The 17,506-nt window shown below is 60.0% G+C and overlaps 1 protein-coding gene across 2 annotated transcripts; it reads left to right on the top strand.

Moving 5' to 3' along the window:
• The first annotated feature begins 899 nt into the window (after nt 1-899).
• Nucleotides 900-17,203, top strand: COG7 (component of oligomeric golgi complex 7). Of its 2 annotated transcripts, none has more exons than XM_020804795.3 (18): nt 900-1,056; nt 2,318-2,525; nt 2,830-2,978; nt 3,777-3,893; nt 4,252-4,420; nt 5,506-5,588; nt 6,480-6,602; nt 10,295-10,493; nt 11,830-11,957; nt 12,665-12,819; nt 13,289-13,405; nt 13,717-13,782; nt 14,087-14,270; nt 14,689-14,826; nt 15,017-15,100; nt 15,506-15,620; nt 16,381-16,524; nt 16,807-17,203. In XM_020804795.3, exons 2-18 carry the CDS (start codon nt 2,360-2,362, stop codon nt 16,971-16,973), a joined length of 2,304 nt encoding a protein of 767 aa, XP_020660454.3. In that variant the 5' UTR covers nt 900-1,056; nt 2,318-2,359; the 3' UTR covers nt 16,974-17,203. The 2 variants fall into 2 exon arrangements, with proteins under 2 accessions (XP_020660454.3, XP_020660453.3); XM_020804794.3 differs by having other exon boundaries at nt 917-1,074.
• Nucleotides 17,204-17,506: the final 303 nt, after the last annotated feature.

Genomic DNA, 17,506 nt, shown 5'->3' with positions numbered 1-17,506 from the left:
TAGCTGTGCACCCCTTGCGTCCAACAGCTCCGGCTGACTGCTGGGCAGCAGCACAAGGGGGCCAGAGGGGACGGGGGGGGGGGGTGCTCTGAGAGCTGGTGTGCAAACCCACGTGGGAAGGGTCCCGAAGCCACAGGCGTCACTGGGCTGCCGTTTGTGGAGAGTGGCAGACGGGCCCCATCTGGAGAGCCCCAAGGGGGCCCCGCTCCTGGCCTGCTGATGGAGGGCGGCAACGGGGCTTCCTGGCCGGCTGTGCGGCCCAGGGCTGGCCAGAGGCGAAAGAAAGCCGACAACGTCAGCTGGAGGGACCCCTTGCCTTGCCCAGCCATGCAGGGCGCCCGGTGTTGCAGCCGGCGGACCCCGCCTCGTTGAGGCCGGCGGCATCCGAAGGCCTGCTGGCCTTCCCCATTCGCTGGGAGGGCCGGTGGCTGGCCGGGCAGGTGCAGCCCCCCCAACGCCCCCCCTGTGGCCCTGCCTCCCTGTGTGGGGCGCAGCCACCCCGGGGGCTTTGCTCTCAGCCAGGGGTGTGTGTGTGTGTGTGTCTGTGTGTGTGTCCCCCTGAGGGAAAGTCACAGCGGTGCGATGCCCGTGTGTCCACTGCCAGGGGACTCTGGAGGGGTGCGGTTTGGGGGAATGCTCTGCTCTCGGCCCCGACCAGCCTGCAAATTCCAGGATTCCCCAACAGGAACTCGGCTAAAGCGAGATGAAACCACTAAAGCCTCCCAGTGTCGCTGCTTTCCGGGCCTCTGCAGAAACTGAGGCGAGGCCGGAAAAGGCTACACCTGTGGACCTTCAGCCTGCTGCCAGGGAGGGGGCGGGGCTTCCCTTCCTTCGCCTCCCACCTCCTTCCCTTTGGGGCGGGGCTTTCCTGAGCCGCTCTCCAATCCCGGACCACAGCTGCGGCCGGGAGCCAATCATCGGGAGAAGGCGGAGCTTCCCGGGACTCGCCGCGGGGGCGGGGCTTCTGCCAAGATGGACGCCGCCCGGGCAGGAGGAGGGTGACGAGGCCGCGAGAGGGAAGGAAGGAGGGAAAGCGGCCAGGGCGCCTGCGCGCAGGTGTGTCCCGGCGGCCAGGTAGGCAGGTGGGGGGGCGCGCGCGGGGGGGGGGCGCTAATGGATCCTCTCCGGATAGGGGTAGTCTACCTACCCCTTGGAGGGGGGTGGGAGCCCCTTCCTCTCGGAGGAGGCCTCATCCTGCCCGGTCGGGCGGCCCTTCATCTACCTGTCAGTGGCCTTTGGGGTGGCGGACGGAAGGCGGCGCAGAAGCTTGCGGCCCCTCCTCCCTCCCTCTTTCTGTCCTCACCGCGACAACAGCCCTGCGAGGTCGGACGGGCTGAAACAGTCCCTGGACTGCCTGGCCAGGCAGTGTCTCGAACTCACCTCTCTCCCCCCCCCAAGTCTAAGACGATCCCCCCCTTCCCAGGCAGCTTTACTGAGGGTGGCTGTGCAGAATTCGCAGGGGGGGTACCTTTGCCAGCCCTGCCTGGGGCTCCAAGGGGCTTGACCCTGGCTTGTTTGCTTCCCAAGGAAAAGCAATTAAGTGACATGTTTTAAAAGCATTTATTGTGCATTTATTGGCGCGCCCCTCCTGCCCCTGGTTCGTGGGTTGTTCTGCTCACCCATTTCCACCCTTGCAACTTACCTGAGAGGCAGGTCTTGCTTGCTTGGGAAGGACAAAGACGCTCAGGTGATGTCCCCTAAGATTTCATGGCTGAGGACACCTGAGGCCAGCCACTGGGACCAATCCACTGTGCGCGCGTGTTTTGTTACGTGCTGGTACCTAACAGAATTCTTGTGCCTGCTTTTGAGATTTAAAAAAAAGATCCTTTAATTGTTATTTTAAAAACAGAAGGCTACCTCGATTCAGATATCAGGGTTCTGAGAAACTTAAAAACTGGTAGGATTTTTCCAGTTTTCCAAACGGTCCATGGAATTGTTCACTGAATGTGGAAAATGACACCAGGACCTATATATTTATGTCAAATTGTGCCCCCATTTCAAGGGTCCACATTATACCAGTGTTCTGTTTCATGAAGTTTGTTCTTTTGTGCCATTTTTCATAAGCCCAATGAGCATTTCTTAGTGGAATTTTCAGCACAAGGTACCCGGGTGTTACAGTCGTTTGTGTGTGTGTGTGTGTGTGTGTTTTCTTCTAGTGCTTGTATGACTTTTATTTTTGGTGCCCTATGTCATCAGGCGTCCTGCCCTTCTGTCTCCTTTACTTTTTCTTTACCTGGGGTGTATATCTGCAAAACCCAGCATGGTCACACAGAGATGTGATACTTCCCTCCCTCCTCTTCACCTTGTCCCCTTCCAGCTGGGCGACCCATCTGAAGCAAAGTGAGGGTGTTCGGGCACCATGGATTTCTCCAAGTTCCTGGCTGACGATTTTGAGGTGAAGGCCTGGGTGAACGGGGCCTTTCGAGCAGTACATCAGGAAGCCCCAGGCAAGGTGGATGCCCACGCTGCCACCTTGGTGATGAAGCTCCAGCTCTTCATCCAGGAGGTCAACAATGCTGTGGAAGGTGAGGATTTCCAGTGCGATGAAACTTGCCCGTGGCTTCCAAGGCAGGAAGGGAGGACCTTACCTCTTCTTGAGCCAAGGTGGAGGGTAATAGAAACAGCCCTGTTGGCCTCAGCTCAAAATAGGACAGGTGTGGAGTCCAGTCTCGCCAGAGCCACACGCTGTAGGAATCCGCCCACCTTGGTGCCCTCGGAGGAAGGGGAGGCACTGGGACTTCACGTCGACGAATATTCTTTAAAAAGAATATTCCCCCTGGTGCACCGAGCTGTCCTGTCTTTGACCCTTGCTCTTTTCTTTCTCTCCAGAGACGAGCCAGCAGGCCCTCCAGAGCATGCCCAGAGTTCTGAGGGAGGTAGAAGCCCTGAAACAGGAGGCAACTTTTCTGAAGGAGCAAATGGTCCTGGTGAGGGAGGATATTAAGAAGCTGGAGGAAGACACAGCGCAGTCCATGCAGGTACCTGGGCCTCTCGCGTGTGGCATTTCGCTCCTTGGGTTACCGACCCAACCGTCAGTATTGCTCTTTTGGGCTCCAGCTTTGCCTCCAGCAGAAACCCCTGCTTTTGATCTTGGACCTTAGAGCCGGGAGCCCCTCCTCCTGGTTCCATGCCATGTCGAAAGTACCCAGAAAGAACAGTCATAATCTTTGGATTCTACACAACAGTATAAACCCAGTTTGGTTTCCATTTTATCCCCTCTTGCGCCGACATCTTGATGAGAACCTTTGGTGCACAATCAAACGCTGCCCTGTCCAGCAGATGGTGTTTACTCGTGTGCAGAGTGACCTCTTTGTGTGGCAGAGTGTCTCTGACTTGAAGCGGAAGTGGTATCCCCTGGAATGGCTGGCCTTATTTTTCGATTGGTCCCGATTGCCATAAAGACGTTAGTCTTGCATGTGGCTTGGCCGTCTTGGAAGACGGAGCCTGTGGTGCTGCTTACCTTGAGGGCCCTGGAGCATCCATGCAGGGTCCAGGAAGAAGGCAACGGTGTTGATTTCATCTGCTCTGGATTAGGCTGTAGTCGAGGGCACGTCGGAGCTCTAGTCAGGCTCAGTGGACCAGAAAGGCAGCTGGCGAGGTATCGGACAAGGGCGCAGGCTGCCCTCAAATGATCAAGCATGCAATTTGCCAAATGTAGCAGCAACACCTTTGAGACAAGAGAGAATCCTTGCATTGCATTCTGGCCATAAGACCTGAGACAGAGACTCATCGGCCAGGGAATAAAACACATCAAGACGCGGCTCTCTCTTTTTCAGGTCTTAGTCAAGCTGGATCATGTGAAATCTCGGATGCAGCTGGCGGCCGATTCACTCCAGGAAGCCGACAAGTGGAGCACCCTCAGTGCTGACATCGAAGAGACCTTCAAAACACAGGTAGGTGGCCCATGGGCTGGCCCCTGGCCCTTCTGTCTACATGGGGGGAGGTGTCATGAAGCTGGGCCAAAGCACCGTGGCTTCAGGGAGGACGTTGCACTGGCAGAGCTGTCTCATAGGTTCTCCAGGCTGGTCAGATTGCGGGCCGTGTTTTAATTCTGTCTGTGTTGACTGTGTGTGTCTCAAGTCATATTCTTGACCTAAAAATGTAGATTTTGGGTGTCTTTTAGGGCTTTTAAGATGCCTTTGTTGCTCTGATGTAGTATTACTGTCCTACTGAGTCTGGGCCTCGGGAATCTGGCTGTGGACTCTGGGTTTCTGAAGGTCACGGGCTCTGCTTCTTCCTTTCTGCATCCAGGATGTATTGGTCATCTCAGCCAAGCTGACCAGCATGCAGAATAGCCTGGCTGTGCTGGTGGACACGCCAGACTATGCCGAGAAGTGCGTGCACCTGGAAGCCCTCAAGAACCGCCTGGAGGCCCTGGCGAGCCCCCAGATCGTGGCAGCATTCAACACCCAGTCGGTCGGTAAGGGAGGACCTGCGCTTGCGCCGGGGCGATGCGCCCTTCCCTGGTGGGAGAAGGAGGCAGGATTCTGTGCTGGCCCCGGAACGGGGTGTCCTCCTCCTGGGTGGGCTGCTTGGAGGTCAGGGCTGTCGTGTTCACACACCGGTCACAACCCCTGCGTTGTTTCTTTGTTTCCACACCATCCTTCATCGCAGGTCAGAACAGGGGCTCTCCGCATCTAAGAGGCAGGAAGATGATTGAAACGCCAAGGGGGCCTAATCCAATAGCAAAGCCCCCCCCCCCCCGTGTCCTTTTCTGTGTCCTTGTGGGAAGTTGCTAAATTCTTTGCAGCGGAGAATTCTGCCCTTCCTCTTCTCTTGTGCAGAGCACTGACCACAGGCGTCCTGCCTTGGCCTCTCCCAAGTGGAGAAAATGCTTTCTTCCTCTCCCTGGTCTCCCCCCGAATGTGAGCACAGCCCCCTCGGAAAATCCCTGTTCCTCTCCTGTCATTTCACGTGCTCTTTTTTGGCCCAGCTCTGGGTAAAGAGAAGGCCTGGCTGGCCTTCCTTCCAAAGGTTCCTGCTGGTGTCTGCCTGACCCTCAAAGGCCAGCTGGCCTCTGAGGCTGGCGGAGCCACAGGACACATGGTGGGCGCTGCCTGTGTCCGTGAGTGGGACAAAGCGTGTGGGTTAAGAAGTCTTTCCTGGTGAGAAAAGTGGGGCCACTCAGCGTCTGGCAGGAGTGCAGTCTGAAGCTCTTGTGGCCAGGATGGGACCGCCTGGTGCTTTGCCAGGATGCCACCAGGAGGGGGCGCTCTGGGACTGGGCAGAGCAGGGATTTTCCCTTCCAGGCCACCTGGCGCCCAGCTGGCAGCCAGGAGGGCAGGAGGAACCCTCTTTCTCTCCGGATTTCCACACAGCCTTTCCCTTTCCTTTTGTACCAGCCACGATGCCGGCTGCCTTCTGGGAGAGCCGGAGACAGGCCGTGCAGGAAGAGCGTGTGGGGCTGCCATGTCTTGAGACAGCCCACAGGCAGGCCCCAGGTCAGGGGGGCAGACTCTGCTGGCCTTGGCCCTCGGCCCCGCTGACCAGACCGGTCTCTTTCAGATCAGGCCCGAGTCTTTGTCAAAGTCTTCACGGAAATCGACCGGATGCCCCAGCTGCTGGCTTACTACTACAAATGCCACAAGGTACCCTGTCTCCCATCTCCAAATGCCTTGTGGACACACACACACACCCCATTTTTTCCGTCTGTTCCTGCAAAGGGCTTTTGGCACGTACATGTCTTAGGGGCCTGTCCCGTGAGTTCCCCCAGGGCTCTTGGATTGGGAAGGGGAGCGCTCTGGGCCGTGGGCCGCTCCCCGCTGGTCCCTCCCCCTCCAGGCAGGCTGCCTCTTCTCAGGATACAGTCGGATGCGCTTTGCCGTGGGAGGTGGCGTGCCTGGAACCCGAGCGACCGCAACGGAGTGGTGTCGGTTTCCTGCACAGTTATGAGCAGCATTCCACCTGGAATTATTACTGAGGAGGGTGCAGGTGTCAAGGGGGCCGAGGGGGCAGCTCTTCGGCAGGGCTTCTGCATTCCGCGTAGGCTCTGGAGTTGAGCCCGGGGTTTGGTCCAGTCGTGCTTCTGCAGGTGGCTTAGGGAATCCTCTTTCAAGTCTCAGCTCTGTGCAGTGAGGGACCGGGAGGGGGGAGTGTTTTTCCATTAGCACGAGGTTTCCTTCCCCCGAAGTGGGTGCCATTTCAAGGATCGCGTTTCCTCCCAACAGTTAGCAGGGTTAACTCTGCCCTGCGAGGCAGGGAACGCCCGAGGCCATCCAGTCAGCCTTGCAAAGGGGGGAACCTGGGTTTCCAGCCAGTTTATCTCTCTCTCTCTCTCTCTCTGGCTTCTGCAAGAGAGGTCAGATGGAACCTTCTTAGGAAGGGCTGTCCGGCAGTCATCTGGGAGTGGAAAGGATAAGCTCACCCTGCTGAGGGACTCATCCTTATCTCTCATCTAAACAAAGCAATGTCCCCACGGGGGGGGGGGGGAGGGGACCCTGGTTGTGGGAATGCGCCCCTGACTTTCCTGTCCCTCACAGGTGCAGCTCATGACGGTGTGGCAGGATCTGTGCCAGTCGGACCTCCCGTTGGATCGGCAGTTGACCGAACTCTATGACGTGTTGCTCGGAACGTGGCACTCGCAGCTGCAGTGGACCACGCAGGTAGGCAGGGCGGTGGCTCGTGGCTTAGGATCGTGTGTTGCAGGTCCAAGAGGAGACTGGGGCGCAAGCAGTGGCGGCGGCAGCGGCGGCAGGGTTCTGTGTCGCCCTGGGGAGAGACTGCCGCTGCCTCTCAGCCGCTCTGCCCCCTCGTCTGTCTGAGATGCAGCCAGATGGGTCAGCGGAACTGCCAGCATTTTGGGTGGGCCCCATTTCATGCCTGGCCCAGCCTGGCCTGTCACGGCGGCTCTCTTGGAGGGGGTGGCGGCTGTTCTTTAAATGAATTTTGCAGCTCCCCTGGATTTGGAGTTCCTTGAAAAATTCTGAGCCCTGTTTGCCTTGGTAGTGACGTCAGGCCTGGACCTCAGTGGGTCGTGGCCGCCCCCAGAGGGGTGGCGGGGGGGGGATTCTCTGGGAGCTTCTGAAACTTCTATGGGGCCCTTCGTCCCAGGATGGAATTTTGCTATTGGACGCAGAGTCTGGTGTCGTGATAGCCTATGGGGTGTTCGTTGTGGAACATTTTCATGCGAAGGAAAGTCGAAAGCAAGAAGGGAGGCTTCAGTCGGATCCTGCTCAGCTTTTCTGCCCAATCCCTTGACTCTCTCTCTCTCTGGCAAGCAGAACCAGCATGACTTATGAGAATTTCCATTCCTCTGCCGAGAGAAAAGCAGCGTCCTTTCTAGAAGAGCAGGGCTGAGGGGAAGTGGGAGAGAGACCTGTTTGGCCTCTTTGTGGAGGGCGTGACCGGAGCAGATGGGCATTGATACAAGGCTGGCAGTTCCAGCTTGTCCCCCCCCCCCCGTAGCGATGCCCGGGGCTGGTTGCCTGCTTAACTCTTTCCCTCTGCTTTAAATCTGTGGCAGTTGCAGAAAGGTAGCCAGGCCCCAATGGCTTGGTGGAGGGAAAACTGGTTTCTTAGGACCGTGGCTCTTGTCGGCAGCTGCCAACTTCATCAGATTAGCTTGATGAGGCCTTTCACCCATGAAGGAGAAAGCTGATGGTTATCTTTGGCAGGTGATGGGTGTTCGGCTGGGGGCCCTTCGGCACAGAGCCCGGAATAGGCTTCCCCTCTCTGTGTTGAGTTAATCAGGGTCACAGGCCCGTGCATTTCTCTTTCCCAAGAGTCAGCTGGGTGCCTTTCTCCCCCCCCCCGTGTGTCACACGTCCAGTGTGAGGTCCAGGCTTGGACATCCTCCTCCTCTGACAGAGCCAGAGGTCAGCAAGTGAGGTCATGTCCCCGTGGAGGAGGTTCTCCCGGGTCACAGGCGCTGGGTCGGTTCTGCTTAGTACACATCCATCCAGTCTTCAGCAAAATCTCTGTAAAGTGTGTGGGATTTATGGAAGCCAGGGGCAAGGCCACAGACGTTCAGAGTCCAGAAGGCCGTGGGTAGGACATCCTGGTCAGGAGGAGTCTTTCTTCTGGATGGAGCTGGGAGGGTTGCCCAAAGCCGGAGAATCCAGCTGCAGCCTTCCTGACACCAAACCATCTTTTGAAGGCTTGGTTCCCTTGTTCAGCTATTGGGCTTCCACTGCTGCTTCCCCCCCTGTCCCCGCAGCACAGCCCCCCCCCCCCGGTTGCAGATTCACCCATCCTGCATCTTCTCTTGCCATCTGAAGCCCTGCAGAGCTGCTTCTCCTGCTGGTCAGAGCCCTGGGGTTTGGAGAGTCTTGGGTCCGGCTCAGGGCGAGGGCACCTGCTTCCTTTTGTGCCTTTCACACCTGCAAGAGAAGGAAGCACTTTGCTCCTTTCCCCAGGCTGCAGCAGGGCCCGGCCTCCTGCCTTGGCCACCAAGTCTTCCTGCATAAACAGGTGGGCAGAGGGCAGGTGGCAGCTGCCTCTCCAGAGCACACAGGAGTGCCCCTCGGGGTCAGGGTCCGAGTTTCAGGCCCCGTGGAAGGATTGCAGCCTGCTACCCATGTGTAGATCACCATGATAAAAACACGCAGGAAATTTTCAGATAGGTAAGGCTCAGGTTACTGTTAGGTCTGATCCTGCTCTGCCGATGTTCAGTGACACGCATGCTCCAAAACAGGAAAAACCAGCAGGCTTCAGTGATTCTGCCATAAAGATTATTTAGGAACATTTGAGCTCTCTAAATTCCTGAGGCTGTGATTACCGTCTATGATTAAATGCTGATGATGTTTCAAAACCCACGTGGAGCAAGACAGGAACTTGTGAGTGTCGTTGATGTGGAGCGCAGCCTCTGGTCCCGTGTCTCTCTCCCCCCCCCCCAAACTTAAGGAAAGGCGGTATGCAGGAGAGTGCGCCTTACACAGCCCTGTTCTGTGTGCAAATTTGCTCCAGCTAAAAACCTTGTCCTCTTTGTCTTGCTCACTAGCTGGCCAGGAAGCATCTCGAATGGTGCTTTGGTTTGGACCCTGGCATGCTTAAGTGCAGATGATAACAAGAGACCCACGCTGTGCAGCAGGCTCAGTGTGTAAGTGGCAGCGTTCCTTAAGCAATGGAGATTCAAAAGCAGATAGAAATTTGTACAGTTGCATGACTTTGTGTTGTTGCTGCTTTTTACACTGGCTGCACAGATTCTAGCAGGAAGAAAACAAGGGTAATGATCTACCATCATAAACTCTGCCTGTCTACATCCTTGTTTGAAATGATCCAGTCCTACCAACCGCAAAGGTCTTAATGAGGTTTTGGCCATTTTATGACTTACAATAAATGCAGGTTGTGCACTTAGCAGCACCCTCACCTCCAGTGTCGTCCTCCAGCCCTCCAGCACCCCCAGTGACCTCTTTAACATAAATTCAGCTCCTCCTTTCTGTGGCTAAAACATACCCGGGGGGGGGGGGGTTTAGGGATGCCTTCCAGCACAAGACGGACAGGTTATCCCTTTGCTGCTCTTCCAGGTCCCTTTGCCAGATGGTGAAGCTGGTTGCATCTCTGCCCAAAGGCCTTCGGCATTCGCCTCATTCCGCTGCTTGATTTCTTTTGCCAGCGTGCCAAGGCTGATTTGTGCCTAGTTAACCAAGAGCGGGCTCTGCCTGCTTCCCTCCAGATGTCCTGCTACTGCTTAGCACCTTCTTCGTTAGGTTGCCAAGCCAGCCACTCCATCCGTCTTCTTCATTTATTTTCAGACAGAGAATCACCCCTTGAATCAAAAGCCTGACGGTCGCCCCCTTTTCGCTCCTTCTGCCTTGACCCTCTGCTGTAGGGGCCAAATAGGCCTCTCCCCCTCCCTTCGGACGCCCCCTCCTCTTGCCATCTTTCCAGCCTCTGTCTATGCCTTTTGTAAATGTCTGTTTTCTGGCTTTCCTGCAATCGGAGAGGCCTGCAGGTGACCCCTTTCCCAAGGGTGGGCGGTGCTGCTCAAACCATTCTGATGTCAAGGTTCTCAATTTGCCGCTTCCGTCCGCTAACTAGGCTAATAGATTTTTGCACAAAAGGATGGACATTCAGCAACTGGTGAGTTTGTTGGCCTTCAAGGCCAGCACGGAATGAATGGGTGGCGTGCCAGGTTCCTGGAACCTCAAGACCTAAATGGAGGTGACCTGGATTTCTCTCCCAGCCCTTTGAAACGGCCTGGTTTGCCCCGGCCTTCTCCCCGGGCTTTGTGTTGTTTGTGTGGCTATCCCACGGAATGCCTTCTGCCAGGCACTGGCCGCTCCTCGTGGCTGATTCCAGACTCGGACCTTTCTCTCTCCCTCTCCCTCCCTCCTTCCCTCCCTCCTGCCCGCAGGTGTTCCAGGCCCCCCACCAGGTGGTGACGGTCCTGCTGATCCAAGCCTTGGGAGCGCTGGTGCCCTCGATCCCCACCTGCCTGAGCACCGCCGTGGAGCGCGCAGGACCTGAGAGCAAGCTCAGCCAGCTGCTGGGGCTGTATGACGCCACCACCTACTTTGCCCGCGGGCTGGAGGCTGCCATGCTGCCCTACTTGAGTGAGTGCCTGCTCTGTCTCAGCCGTCTCACGCCTGAGGGTGCCCAAACGCCCCGAGGGCGTGGATTCGCCTTTTCTTCTTTCCGTCCATGGGAGTTTTTGCAAGACCGTGCTTTGTTAGCATTGCACTGACGGTATTTATCGGTTATATAACATTTGTACCAAGCTCTGTGTAAATTGGTTGAGCAGTATTGACTTAGTTCTTTGCTTGTTTGCTGAAGCCGAACATTACGGATTCTGCCCTGAGCAAACACCATTTTGGCACTTTTGCTTCCTCCAAACCCTCTCCTGGTCCCCCCGCTCCCTGCCGACCCTGTTGCGCGGGGCTTGGGGCGTATGTGCAGTGAGCTTGGCCCCGCACGCTCACTGCTCGCCTTGGGCGCTGGGCGCTGGCAGGCAGGTGTGGCCCCAAAGTGCTGAAGGTGAGAGATCCCACAGAGACCCAGGGAGCAGATGCAGGTCTCCCTCCTCCTGGGTCAGGACGCAGGGCCTGGGCACAGCCTCCTGCAGCGTGCCCCTTCCCCCACTGCAGAGCGGATCAGGAGCGGTTGGGTCCCCCCCCCCCCAACGCTCACCTGAGTGTGAGCAGAGCCTTGGCAACCATGACAGAAGCCCCCGGCAGAAGCTCCACGCTTCTTCAGCAAGCGGAGGGTCCTCTGTGGGCAAGGCCGCAGGGTTCTCGGCTTGGCCCGTGGGCTGAGGCCCCCGGATGCTGCAGGCATTGCCTCTGGAAGCTGCAACAGCAGCAGGTCCTGGTGGGAGCGCTTGGGAACAACAACATTGGGCTGGGGGGGGGGGAGGCCCAGAAAGCCGGAGGGTGGGGTGGGGTGTGGGGCCCCCCCGAGCCGCCAGGTCCATGGCGAAGGGCAGCATATTTTGCTTTACAAGGTTCTTCATGGAGGACGGGCATGACCTGCCTTGAGGAAAAAGCCAGGAGAGGCAGCTGGCTCTGTGGGGCTGAGTTCCTCTCTGATGAAACCCCTGGGGTGCCCTTCTGGCACTGGTGCTCCTAGCAGGCGGCTCCTGTGATGCTCACGCCAGCTCCATACCTGCTTCGCCATCGCCCCCTTCCTCTCCTTGCCAAATTTGGGGAGGGGCCCTTCCGGTGTGGGGGCCTGGGAAGGGGGCCTGGGTGGCCCTCACGCCCATGGCCACCCCCCCCTTGGTTTTGTTACGGGGATGGCCGGTGACTGCTCACCTTGAGGCAGGCCTCCTCCCTGCCCCAGCACCCACCTTGCCAGGGGGACCCGGGCCTTGCCGATGGCCCTGGGAGCGAAAGGGGGCAGGAGGCCCCTCCCTCTTCCCCTTCTCGTCATCCTGTGTTTTTGGGGTTTCAGAGCAATGCAATCTGGCAAAGGTGACAGAACTGGTTGACGCTGTCTATGGCCCCTACAAGCCGCTCCAGCTGCAGTACGGTGCCCTAGAGGAAGGCAACCTGCTCATCCAGATGAGTGCTGTGCCTCTGGTAAGTGTGTGTGTGTGTGTCCCCTTCTCTGCTTCCCACAATGGGATCCCATAGTTTTCAGTGAGTTGTGTTCTGATTACGAAAGGAGGTGCAGCCGCCAGAGCAATACCAAAGGCATCGGCCCTGTGTAAGCAAAGTGAACGGTTTGGTTCTTCAGGGCCCTTCAGAGATGTGGGGTGCTTGGCTTCAGTGGGGTGCACGAGGGTCCCTTTGGGGGGTGATGCCCCCTCCCTGGCAGCCAGGGCTGCTGCTCAGACTCCTTGCCAGAGTATAGGTGTGCCTGGTTCCTTTTTCCCAGATGTGCGAGGTAGGAGATCGGGTGGCTGTTCCAGCTGCTTAGGTTTCCTCCGGCCTCTCCTCGGTTTGCCAACTGCTTGAAAGGCTAGCCACTGGCTGGATTATCCCCATGAAGAGCCTACTTTGAGCTGATTTTCCGTGGTCTGTGCTGTGGAAAGGCAGGGCAGAATTCGCTCGGAAGAGGGCCAGGAAGTCACAGCACCCCGGAGAGCAGGGTGCCTTTTGAGGCCTGCTTGGCTATGAGCCAAGACACCCCCCCCCCCAAAAAAAAGATGTGTCGTCCAAACCGTCTCCTCGCTCGTCCAGGGCCCGGCCGCTCTCTGAAAGTTTGGGGCTCCCGCGGGCCCTGATGAATGCCTGCTGCCCTGGGAAGGGCTGATCCCGGGCCGTGGCCTTGTGTGGTTGTGCAGGAGCGCGGCGAGGTCCTCGACTGTGTGCAAGAGCTCAGCCACGCGGTGAACAAGCTCTTTGGCCTGGCCTCGGGGGCCGTGGACAACTGCCTGCGGCTGACGGACGGGCTGGCCGTGGGCGGCCTCCTCCAGGCCCTGCGAGCCCTTTTCAGCAAGTGAGTCGGGGCGGGGGCGGGCTGGCAGGGGAGGCTCTGGTGCCGCCGAGGGGGGGGTGGCTCTCTGTGTGTGTGTGTGTGTGTGTGTTTGGGTTTGGCCTTTCCTTGCACAAGCACAGAACCATGACTCCCGAGAAGGACTTGGGGGGCAGTTGGGAGCGCCCTCGGCTGGAGGAATCCGCAGGGTGTCCTGCACAGCCTTTGGGGGGGGTCGCCTCCCTTTTGATCCCACGTGGGAGCGGCTTCCTTTGCTCACCTGTTTTAGGGTTCTTGGGGTTCCTGCAGCAAACGTGCAGGCCTGGCGCTGGGGACGGTGTGTGCGTGTGTGTGCGTGTGTGTGTGTGTGTGGGCTTTCCGCAGCTGGGGCCCCTCCTCCACCTGGCGCTCAGCCCTGAGGCTGCTGCACGCCTGATCCAGCCTGCGGGGTCCTCTTCTTCCCGGCGGGGGCACCTTTTGCCCATTCCTGCAGGTACGCCTCTGACTTCAGCAACGCCCTGCAGTCGATCCGGAAGAAGTGCCGGCTGGACGAGATCCCTCCCAATGCCATCTTCCAGGAGGACTGGAGTGCTTTCCAGATGGCGGTCCGGTGAGGTGGGGTCTGGAAGGGGGATAAGTTCTCCTTCTGCTGGGGGGGAGTCCCGTGAGGGTCGGCCCTCCTGTTCCCCTTTAATGTTACTGTGGAGTTTCCCATGAAGTTTAAAATTTGCCCTCTGCCCCCGATGCCCATGGCTTGTTTTTGGTCATGGTGGACACCTGGCACCCCTCTGCTCTGCCAGAGAGCCCCCCCCAGTCCTGAAAGTGGTCTCTGGCTGCTGCCTGGGTGGGAGGTCTTGCCTGGGGGGCCTCTGGATGCAGGTGTGTTTCGAGTGCTTTTCTTCCTCCCCCCCCCCGCTCCAGAATCATCGGGACCTGCGGGGAGCTCCTGCGCCAGTGTGGAGACTTTGAGCAGCAGCTGGCCAACCGGTGAGGCTCCCAGTGGGAAGAAGGGGGAGGGGAGGCTCCGGGGCCGCCGGTGGTTTTGTTCCAGAGGCAGACGGAGCTGTTTTGGCACAAGCTGGAGAAGGTCTCGCAGCAGCAAAGCAGGGGACCTGGTGAGGGGCCCCATGTGGTGGTGGTGGCGGCAGCAGTGTTGTTGTTGTTGGGGGGCACAGCACCCTCCTGCTGCCGTTCCTGGCCAGTGAGGCTGCAAAGGCGGAGGCTTCCCGCACTTTCTGAATCCCCAGCCTGGGGATTTTGGCACCAGTCGGCTTCCTTTGGTGGTTCTCAGGATCCTCTCGGCGGCAGGGAAGTACCTGTCCGACTCTTACGGCCCCTGCGGCCTGAGTGGCTTCCCCGACTCGGCCCAGGAGAAGCCGAGCCCCGCGAGGAACCCCTGGAAGGAGCACAACTACCTCCAGCAGGAGAGCCCCGAGGACTACGCCGCCCTGCTGGAGACGCTCTACACTCTCAAGGTGGGCTGAACGAGGGGGGGACTGGGCTGGGGCAGGACGACCTCCCTCTCCGGCCGGGCAGGGAGGCCCTGCGGCCAGCACGGTGCCTGTCCTGAGAAGCCCGCGGCGCCGTGGGCGGCTCTCTCCCTCTCTGGCCGTGTTTGCTTTTCCCAGGCCTCTTTCAGGTGTCCCCTTGCTTGGTGGGACCCTTGCCATTGCAGCAGAGCCAAGAGGACTCCCGTCCCCCCCCCTTCCCGGTGGCCCTTGCCCTTCGTGGGAGCCCTTCAGTCTGGAGACTGGGCCACTTCAGAACCCTGTGTGTGTGTGTGGGGGGGGGCACTGGAGGGGCCCTGACCCCCCCGGGTCCCAGCTGGTCTCTGATCTCTGGCTCTTGGTTCTTGCCTCTCCTCCCTCCCCTCCTTCCACCTTCCCATCGCAGGAAAAAGGGACGAACCATCACCTGCTGGCCGCCTCCCGCTCGGCCCTGACGCGTCTCAACCAGCTTGCCCACCAGCTGGCCTTCGACTCCGTCTTCTTCCGCATCAAGCAGCAGCTCTTGTTGGTGGCCAAGATGGAGGTGAGGGTCTTGCGCCTGCCATTGGCTTGGGGGGCAGCAGACCCTCAGGGTGTGGGGCGTCCTGGGTGTCTAGGGAGGGAGGGAGGGAGGGCAAGGGGCCGGCCGGCCAGCCTGGGCCCCCTCCCTTCTGCTGCTCTGGGGGGGGGCGCTGCTTTCAGGGGCCTTTCTCTGCTGCCTTGTGTTGGGACAGAGCTGGAGCACGGTGGGGACAGGCGAGACGCTGATGGAAGACCTGCCGAACTTCAGCCTCACCCCCCTGGAGTACATCAGCAACGTGAGCAGAGGGGGCAAAGGGGCACCGAGGGGGGTGGGTTTGCGAGAACGCCCAGGCTAAGCGCGGCTGCCCTTCGCCCCTCCCCGCCCCACCTGGGGGCATGGAGAAAAGGCTGCCCGCTTGTGGTAATGGCTTCCTGGGCCTGGCGAGCCAGGCCCGGCCACCCAGAGGGGCCCAGGAGCTGCTCAGCCCCCCACGCCACCCCCAAGACCTCAAGCCAAGGCCTTGCCCAGGGCCCGGCATTCTGAGAATGTGGCCCCTGGGCCTGTTGTGGGGCTGCTTCAGAGGGGCTGGGTCTGAATTCCCTTCCAGGAGCTGCCTGGCTGGGCGGGGGGGGGGGGGGGGGGCGCGCGATAGAGGCTGCGCATCCCACGGGCCATCCGTCTTGCTCCCCCCCCCCCCCAGATCGGCCAGTACCTGATGTCTCTGCCTCTCCACCTGGAGCCCTTTGTCACCCAGGAGGACCCGGGGCTGGAGCTGGCCCTGCGCGCCGGGAAGCTTCCCTTTCCTCCAGAGCAAGGTGAGGGGAGGCCCCGGGAAATGTGTGGGGTGTGGGGGGGGGGGGATGGCAGAGCGACTCCAGGACTCCCCTGCCCTCCAGCTTTTCCAGAGGGACGGTCTGGACACCAGGCTATCCCCAGGCAGGGGGAGCCCCCCCTCTGAGGCAGATGGGAGGGGATGGGGGGGCGCTCCCTGGGCAATGCCCGCCTGACCTCTCCTGCGGCCTTGAGTTTTCCTCTCCCGGCCGTTCCTCTCCTCCAGGCCTCACAGGAGGGGGGCCGCCGCCCCCTCCCTCTGCAGCAGCCCAGCCCCTTCCCCTGCCCCTTTGCTGGGAGCGTGCAGAGGCTGTGGGGTTGGCCACCTTGGCAGGTGGGCCGGGGACCCTTGATGCGGCGTGACTCGTTCTGCCTTTGTTAGCCACGGAGTGGGGGCCTTCAAACCCCCCCCCCCCAGGCCACCGTCTCCCAACCCTGTCTTGCCTTCAGCTTCCGTTAGCAGTGTCTGTGTGTGTCTGGGGCCGCTAGGCGTCATCCGAGGCTGGGTCTGTCTGGGAGGCGCCTGGGACTGGCCTTTGGGGTGAAGGCTTGAGGGGGGGGCGGTCAGGACCCGTGGGGGCTTCCTGGGAGTGTTGAAAGGCCCTTGGCGCTCCCTGTTCAGAAGCACTGATGGCCCCCTCAGCCGCTCCCAGTCCCTGCGGGAAGAGGAGGCGCGCCGGTGTGGCAAAGTTGGCAAAGTCACTCCACCTCCCCCCCTCCCTGTCGCCCCCCCCCCCCTTGCAGGGGATGAGCTTCCCGAGCTGGACAACCTGGCCGACTACTGGCTGGGCTCCCTGGCCAGGGCCACCATGCAGACCTACTGCGAGGTCATCCTGCAGATCCCTGCGCTCACCCCCCACTCCACCAAGCAGCTGGCCACGGATATCGGTGAGTGGGAAGCCGGTGGGTGGGTGGGGGCACCCAGGGGCAGAGTTGGCAGACGTCTCATCCAGGGGCTCCCAGTCTGGGGGTCCCCAAAGGTTGTCAGACGGCCACTCCCAGAAGCCTTCCCCGCTGGCCCAGTTCTCTGAGCGGCCACGGTGAGGAACCGCTTTCTGGCCCAGCCTCGTGGGCTGTGGCTGGCCCTGCACCCTGGAGGCCCGGCCCAGAGAGAGCGAGGGCTGCTCCCGGCCCTCGCTGAGAGAGGCGTCTTGCCTCCCCCCTTTGCAGATTACCTGGTCAACGTCATGGACGCTTTGGGCCTCCAGCCGTCCAAGGCCCTGCAGAGGACGGTGACCCTCCTCAAAACCAAGCCGGCGGATTACAAGCAGGTGGCCAAGACCCATCCCCGGCGCTTGGCCAGCAGCATCGCAGCCATGAGGGGCCTGGACTACTGACCTCGGGGGCTTCTGGGCCGAAGCTGGGGCTGGACCCTCGGCGGGAGCCTGGGTGTCAAAAGGGGCCTCTGGTGGGGGACCCTCCTCGTGTACCTGGAGCTCTGCCCTTCCCTCCCAGTGGGGGAGGAACAGCCGTCATGGGCCGGCAGAAGGCCCCCCCCCGCCCGCCCCACGATGGGGATGGAAGAGGTTGTATTATTTCTGAGTCACAGAATAAACACCTGGAAGCAGCACTGGCTCCTCTCTGGGAGGGAGGTGGGCTCAGGGGGGGGAGAGCAATGGCTTCAGCCCAGTTGGCGGAGTGGGTGGCGGAGGGGGAGCTGCTCCCCCCCCCCCCGCGCACACACACACACTGGCTGCGCTGCCAGGGGATTCGCGGTGGCCTGGTGTTAGGAGGGCCACTCGGGCAAGGGGGCCGTTGGGCAACCAGGAGCCCTCTTGCGGCTTCCTTTTCCTGGCCGCCGGTGCGGAGGTGTTCTTCCTGGCCAGGTGGAGGGGTCTCTTCCCCCCCCTCAAAGGCCCTAGGGCGAGAG

The sequence above is a fragment of the Pogona vitticeps genome, chromosome 13 (genome assembly GCF_051106095.1).
Source record: "Pogona vitticeps strain Pit_001003342236 chromosome 13, PviZW2.1, whole genome shotgun sequence".
Lineage (NCBI taxonomy): Eukaryota > Metazoa > Chordata > Lepidosauria > Squamata > Agamidae > Pogona > Pogona vitticeps.
The sequence above is the reverse complement of the archived record's forward strand: the minus strand, read 5'-3'. Positions and strand labels throughout refer to the sequence as shown.